General features: G+C 53.1%; 1 protein-coding gene across 1 annotated transcript; it reads right to left on the bottom strand.

Annotated features, from left to right (window-relative positions):
• Positions 1–2,242: 2,242 nt before the first annotated feature.
• Positions 2,243–4,798, bottom strand: LOC104856503 (apolipoprotein L6). The gene is given in 5 exon segments (XM_010615934.2): positions 2,243–2,294; positions 2,296–2,360; positions 2,427–2,562; positions 2,635–2,853; positions 4,761–4,798. Coding segments are annotated over 5 exon segments (510 nt in total).
• Positions 4,799–7,051: the final 2,253 nt, after the last annotated feature.

The following is a 7,051-nucleotide window of genomic DNA, read 5'->3' as shown; positions in this document are numbered from 1 at the left end:
CCCTCTGAGACTAAAGGGTTCAGACAGAGAAAGTGACGAGTTCACACTTGCACAGAATTTAACACGGAAGTGAGCGACAACGCGGGATGGGAACCGCTTGGTGCAGGACACAACAGCCCCCACCCCTCCACCCCATCACAGATCACATGAGTTATAGAGACACCAAGCCATCTGTACACCTTAAACCTCATCCCTGATCTCATCACATGAAGGTGGAAAGTTGTTCTTTGTCTTAGGTAGCACAGGTTCAGACTGCTTTTAAGAACAAAAGAAGCTAAGTAATCATCGGAAAAAAACTGTTGATAAGGACTGGGGATTTAGCTCAGTGGTTCGGCTACCTGCCTTCCAAGTGCAAGGACCCGAGTTCGATCCCTGGTACCAAAAAACAAACTTTTGGCAGATAGACATTCATTTTCTATTATATATAACAAAAAACCTGACATCATCTTACCTTGGGGCATAGGCCAGGCCTTCCTTTTGGAATGGTTGTTGCGGCCCTTCCTTTCCTTTTGGGATGTGTGCCCTTTCTGGTCCACAGAGTCCTGCAGTACCCCGCCCCTAGGGTGGCCCTGGCCAATCAGCATGGAGCTAGGCTGGTCCCACCCCTTGCACATGGTAAAGAGTTCCGCCGCGGGGGAAAGGACCCTGGTGACATGAGTGCTCATGCCCAAGGCACCTTATGCTCATGAAGTGCACGTGCCCTGGTGAATTCCACTTGCTGTATAAGCCACTTTGAGAAAGATAACCGAGGTTTGTGCAGTTAAAAGACTGCCCATAGAGTCAAAGGAATATTTTGAAACAACAAAAGCCAATGTTTATGAGAACAAAGTAAAACCCTGAATGATAGACCACTCTGTCAGCTGAAAACATCAAGATGGAAAGCTATAGGCCTCTGGGGAGAACAAGGGGATGGGGATTAGAGAGAAGGAAAACTCAATGTTACTGTGCTACCAGAGGGTAGCTGCCCCTGCAGTCAGCCTCACAACTACAAGAAAAAGCACAGGAAGCAAAGTCTATGCCGAAATAACAGTAATCTGCAGGACTTTCAAAACAGCAGCTAAAGTACAGAGGAGGAAAAATACTGTTCAGATAGGTGAAGAGGGCAGCCAGAAAAAGTCCCAGAAGATGTGGTCTCAAAGCAGGCCAAGGGCAGGCCAGGGAAGCAAAGGCAGCAGCTCCTCCTCCCCGGGAACCAGCGCAGGCCCAGCGCCCCTGGCGTGCAGATCGGGTTCAGAGCCAGTGCGAGCAGGAAGGAAGGCACACAGGGTCAGGGAGCAAGCCCTCCTCAGGGTCCCCTCTGCTGTCGCCACTGAGAACATCAGCAGAAAGCATCACCAGTCTAAAGAGCACTGGTGATTGACGCGGGAGACCTGGTGCCAGGTCTGAGCACTGAGCCTGCAAACGCCACAGTCCCTGCTGTGGTCGTGCTGGGAGGTGGGGCCTTTGGGAGACTGATGTGTCATGAGGGTACAGCCTCGCTGTGGGAGCAGCGCCCCTAGGGCTCTCTGGGGGAGGAGGTGGGGATGGGGCATCCCCGACAGCATGACCACCGCTGTTCCTGGCCCCTGGGCTGAGGACTGTGGCCTCCAGAACCACAAGTGACAAGTGTCTGTCATCCACCCGTCGTGGGCTCAGGTTATCTCTTGCCTTAGCCTGAACGGATGGAGACACTGAGCTGGCCACATGACCTCCTGTCCTGGCTGTCCTGGTCCTGGGCCACCACAGCGAAACTGCTCAAGCAGGGCAGCTCCTGCACTGAGAACCCTTTCCCCCAGGTGTACAGCTAAAAGGCCCCACCAAGGTGTGGCCAGTTTGGTTCCTGGCTGAGGCTGCTTCTCCTCTAGCAAGGGTGGCCCCGTCCTCTCATGTGGATATGAGTCCTGCCAGATTAAGCTCTACCCGACCTCGTTCAGCCTAGTGACCTCCCAACGGGCTCCTCCAGCAGTCACCCCAGGGCTCAGGGCTCCAACTCATACACTGGAGGGGACACAGCTGCGCTCAGTGACCTCTTCCAAAACCCAGGAAGAGCCTCTTCCAGCATGGGGATCTGAAGGACAAAGAGAGGCAGCGCCTGAGCAGTCAGGTGCCCTCCTTTCGAGGTGACCTCAGGGCCACCACAGGCCGCATCCAGAGGGCTGGCGGGCAGCCTTTGGCACATACACACTCGCAGACACAGGGGCCGCAGCCCTTAGGGCACCCGGCCCAGAGCAGAGCCCCGACTCATGCGTTGCCCCAGCCCCTGTTAGAACTGGGCGAGCGGCCTCCGTGACTCCGTCAGCTCCTGCACCTGGGCTCAGCTCCTCTGCAAGCGCTGCCTTTGCTCCATGCTTCACTTGTCTCCACTCCTCCTTCGGAGCTGCCTAGTCCTGGTGAAGGCAGATGGCAGCCACTGTGCCCCTCGGCAGCCAGGCCTTTCTGGTCATCACCTGGCTTGTGCCCCAGAAAGCCTTCTGCACCTGCCTGCTGCTCCTGGCTGCAATGCGGCCCTGGGTCAGGAGAATTTCGGCAGCAGTGACTGAGTGGGGCTCGGCTCTGGCTACTTGGAGGGCGTGGATGTCCTTCCTAAAGCCCTTGGCAGTAGAAGATGCTGCCTGCCAGTAGTCATGGGGCAGGACACTTCTGCTCCTGCCTCACCAATGGGCACCCGGATGCCCGCCTGAGCAGAGGCCTTTTGATTGTGAGTTTTCCAACATCTGGGTCACAATGCTGGTGACCACAGCTGCTGCCCGCAAACCTTGGCCAGCAGTTGTGAGCAGCAGGCTTCCTCCTGCTGTAGCCAGAGCAAGGACCAAACCCAGGAGGGTCATGACTCCGGAGATATGGCGACAGCTGGCCGTGACATTTGTCTTGGAACTGTATCGCGAGTTGCATCAGTGTCACTGCAAGGGTCCCGAGATTCTCACTGATCTCTTCTTGCTGCCAGTTCCATCTGGGAAACTTTCAAAAATGCTCTTTCTTCAGCTGTTAAATCTCCACCTTATAGACCCCTGTCTGCAGCAAGAGAGGCGTCACCATTGTCCCTGTGGGAGTGAGAGAGAGGCTTGCTTCGGTCTCCAGACAGAACCACCCGACCCTTCATCCTGCCCATGTGTGATCTGGCTGCTCTGCCACTCCCAACTTTGAACCCTTCCTGCATTTTGCAAAATGTTCCCTGAAAAGTCCCAGAGCATCACAGAGGAGTTCAGCCTTTCCAGAAGCTCCTGGTTCTATGAAGACAGGAAACATATGAGGCACAGGGACTGGCCAACAGGAGCAACTCAGCTCTGGCCAAAGAGACCCAGTGGGCAGACTTGTCCTGAGAGATGCTGCCAGCCTCACCCAAGGACCAAGAGCACTAGGAAGTGCTGGAATCCTGCTCAAGAGAAGGAGTGTGAGCCCACGAGAGAGAGAACTGGGGAACAAAACGGAGCGGTGGCCAGGTATAGGCAGGGTGTGGGGAGCAGAGGCAGAAGGCCCAGGTATAACATTCCCTCTAATTTAGCTGCTGTGGCTGTACCCACCCTGCCCTGAGGAGCCACACACTGAGTGGGCAGGGTGACCGCTGATGAATGACTGGACAGTCTCCCTGACCACCTTGCACTGGCCCTTCTATAGCCGGGACTAGTCCTTCATGGAAGAAGTGTAGGGCACAGGGCTCTCTTCCCCTGGCATTTCTCAGGACAGTGTTTAGGGGTCTTCGCCAGCCCAGTGGACTTTGGCCTTCCAGGAAAGCAGTGTCAGGAAGAGCAAAAGTGCCTCCCTCAGGCACATTCACCTGCCAAGCGCCCTTCTCAAGCGTTATTTCCTGCAGGGTGAGCAGAGGAGCTGACGACACAGGTGACGGCCCAGAGCAGGAGATCAGAGCTCAACAGAGCCCAGGGAAGGGTGGACTCACCTTCTCTGCCCTCCAGGGGAAGGATTCAAAGCTCAGAGAGGAAAGGGGACCCTCACGAAGAGGCAGAGGTCACTGTGGGTGCAGGGTCCCTCAACACCCAGTGCTTTCTGCTGCTCCCCTGCTCTGGGCACTAACATCAGGGCTCCTCACTGAAGCACAGTCCTGACTCAATATCCACAGATATGGGCCCCTGGGCCCCTGTGGGTGCCAAATCTGAGGATGCTCTAGTCCCTTCTATACAATATGTACATCGAAGTAGAAATCATCTCTAGATGACTTGTGATACCTAAAGCAGTATGAGTGCCACATAAACAGTCGGTATGCTGCTTGTGCAGGGAATTGGCAGTAAGGAAAGGATGGTCATGTTCCGGCAGATGCAGCCATAGTGGACCTAACCACACGGTGCTCGATACGAGGCAGGTGCAGCCACAGAGGTGGGTCTGGGACCTGACGCACTGGCAGCACGTGTGTAGATACTCAAAAGCATTTGTCTCTTAGTCTCCCCTGCACACGTACACACAGCTCCTCAGAGGAAAAGGTCAGAAATCAAATACACCAGCAAAACCCTCTAGTTTAACAATTCGACGAACTTGGGCACAATGATCAGTGAATGAGTGGACATAAGTCAGTTCGGGGAGCAGAAGGTCCCTGGGGCTGCAGTGGGGCTGGGCAGCGTGAAGGTAAGGAGGTGGCCCTATGAGGGACTCCACTCTGTACAAGTGTCACCATTGTGGCCCAGCCTCGGCCCTGTGTTTCGTCCAGGAAAACAGAGCAAGACCGAGTGGCGATGTCACTGCGGACAAGAAGGCTCAGTGCACTCATTAACGCGCTGTGCTGATTTGGGTGATAGCTAAAGGAAGCCTGGCTCTCTGGCCTTCTTACTTACATCAGAATCCCAGATGTGGACCCCTGTGCCCAGGACATCCTCGATCCAGCAGCCCTGTCTCCCTCCAATCCAGTTCTGTGAACTACTGCACATGAAGTCCCTAATTTGCCCATTAGCAATAGCAATCACCCGTGGTTGCCCATTTACACTGCATGCTGGTGGTGATATACCCGCTGATTGATTGGCAGTTGGCCTTGACTTCTCTAGTCTGTGGATTCTAGAGAGTTTCGTTGATGGGATGTGGACCGAGAAGAGCTCCTGCCTTCCTGGCTGTCAGTTTCTCTCCTGGGAGCCCTAACTGTGATTACCACGCACTCAACTGAGTCTTGATTTGCTCTTCAGAATATTCAGCTAAGCCTCATGGACAGCTTTTTGCCTGGAAACCTACCTTCAAGTGCATACCAGAGCAGTGAGAAGATAAGCCTGCTGCACAAGTAACACTGCAGGAGTTCAGAGAACCATTGTACTGATCATGCCCAAAGCAGGCTGCGAAGAGTGAACCCCACAACTGGCTGTTTATAGAACTGGTTCTGGCCAAAGCCTATGTGCTGAGGTCAGAGTAACTTGCACCCAAATTCTGTCCCACAACTCCAACTTTCTGACTAGAAGGACAATGTTCTAATTGCAACCATTTATTTTGTCTATTCTGTTCCTGATTCAAAAATGCTTTGTCTTGTCCTTTATGAGCCTTATTTACATTAATTTATATAGAAACCATTTGTAGCTTGCCTTTAACCCAATTGATTGTCAGTAAAAGTCAGTGCCTGAGGGCTGAGGATTTGGCTCAGTGGTTCTGCCACCTGCCTCACAAGCACAAGGGCCTGAGCTTGATCCCCAGTACCAAAAAAAAAAAAAAGTCAGTGCCTGGGACTGGCCAACACCTTTGTCAGTCACACGCACACTGGTCATCCCGGCACCCACTTTCTCTCTTAGTTCTGTCTCATAGTGCATTTTTTTTCTCAGGCCTGCATTGTATACTGAGCAGGTGGGTACTGGAACCTACCTGCAGGGGTCTCCAGCACTGAAGCATGGTTATTCCTAACCCTAGGGACATCTGCAGCCCTTCTGCCAAGGACTGAGCAGTGGGATTACCTCTGCAGACCAGCACCAGTCTTGAGTTCTTTCCCAGCCTGGTTGTCAGACAGTCTGTCTGGCTCCAAACCCATGTTCCTATAAGTCCAAAGGTTTTCCGGTTAGAAACATGGAAGACAAGGTCACAACACATTCCATAAACATCATGAAGTCCAAGTGTGGAGGGATTTTAGGTCATGCAGAACTGAAATCATAAAGAAACACATAATGACTAAATGTTTACAGACCATTGGTTTTCAATTTTATATCAAGGGATAGTAAGTGTACACGATGAAGTACTCAGCTCAGTGCATTTTGAAATCTGTTTCAGAGGGTAACAGTATGCTACCCCCAAACATGTCGCCTTCACATAAGGATAATTTTGAGCTGAAAGAAAATGAGAAGAAGCAGATAGAGTGAACTCCCCTGCAGTACTCAGAGGGTGCTGAGACCGAGGCTAGCACCAAACCCCATGCAGAGCGGCCTACCTATCCTGTCCACAGCACTCTTCCTGAGTCAGGCTCCCGGAGCCAACCCTGGACACTGTCCCTCTTCTGGGTGTCACTCTGCAGTGTCCTGGTCCCTGGCAGAGGATGACCTGTGTCTCTGTCCTCACTTCTCTGAGGGCTGTGGCCCAGCAGAAAGCTGCGAGCAGCTAGGCTGCTTGGACAGAGCAGGAGCAGCCAGGCAGTCAGGGCCACTGCCCAGAGGAGAGCCCGGGCACTGCAGCGGGGACAGAGCAGGACCAGGAGACTGGGCACAGGCCCAGACAGACTTCCAGGAAGACACGCCTGCTCTTGACTTTCTCTTTTACATCTCTCTCCAGTAGAGGCTTCGTGAGCTGAGAGGGCAGAATCAAAGTCCTGGCCTCGCGGAGGGTGGTCACACACGCCTATGATCCCAGCACTCGGGAGGCTGAGGCAGGAGGACGGCTGTGAGTTCGAGACCAGCCTGGACTATATAGTGAGTTCCAGGTCAGTCTCAGCTACATACACCCTGTCTCAAAAAAACAAAACAAACCAAAACAAAAACAATAACAACAAAACAAAGTCCAGGTCTGGCTAAACTCAGTGTTGAGTACTTGCCCAGGATGTGAACACAAGCAAACACACAAATAAACAAAAGAGCCAGAGGCCGGAGTCTCCATTTCTCTTCCCAGTTTAGTGGCAGACACCTAACAGTGGTTGCTTCCAGGCTAGGACCCTGAGGTCCAGCTGGTC

The sequence above is a fragment of the Fukomys damarensis genome, unplaced genomic scaffold (genome assembly GCF_012274545.1).
Source record: "Fukomys damarensis isolate Sample0158 unplaced genomic scaffold, DMR_v1.0_HiC HiC_scaffold_15, whole genome shotgun sequence".
Lineage (NCBI taxonomy): Eukaryota > Metazoa > Chordata > Mammalia > Rodentia > Bathyergidae > Fukomys > Fukomys damarensis.
The sequence above is the reverse complement of the archived record's forward strand: the minus strand, read 5'-3'. Positions and strand labels throughout refer to the sequence as shown.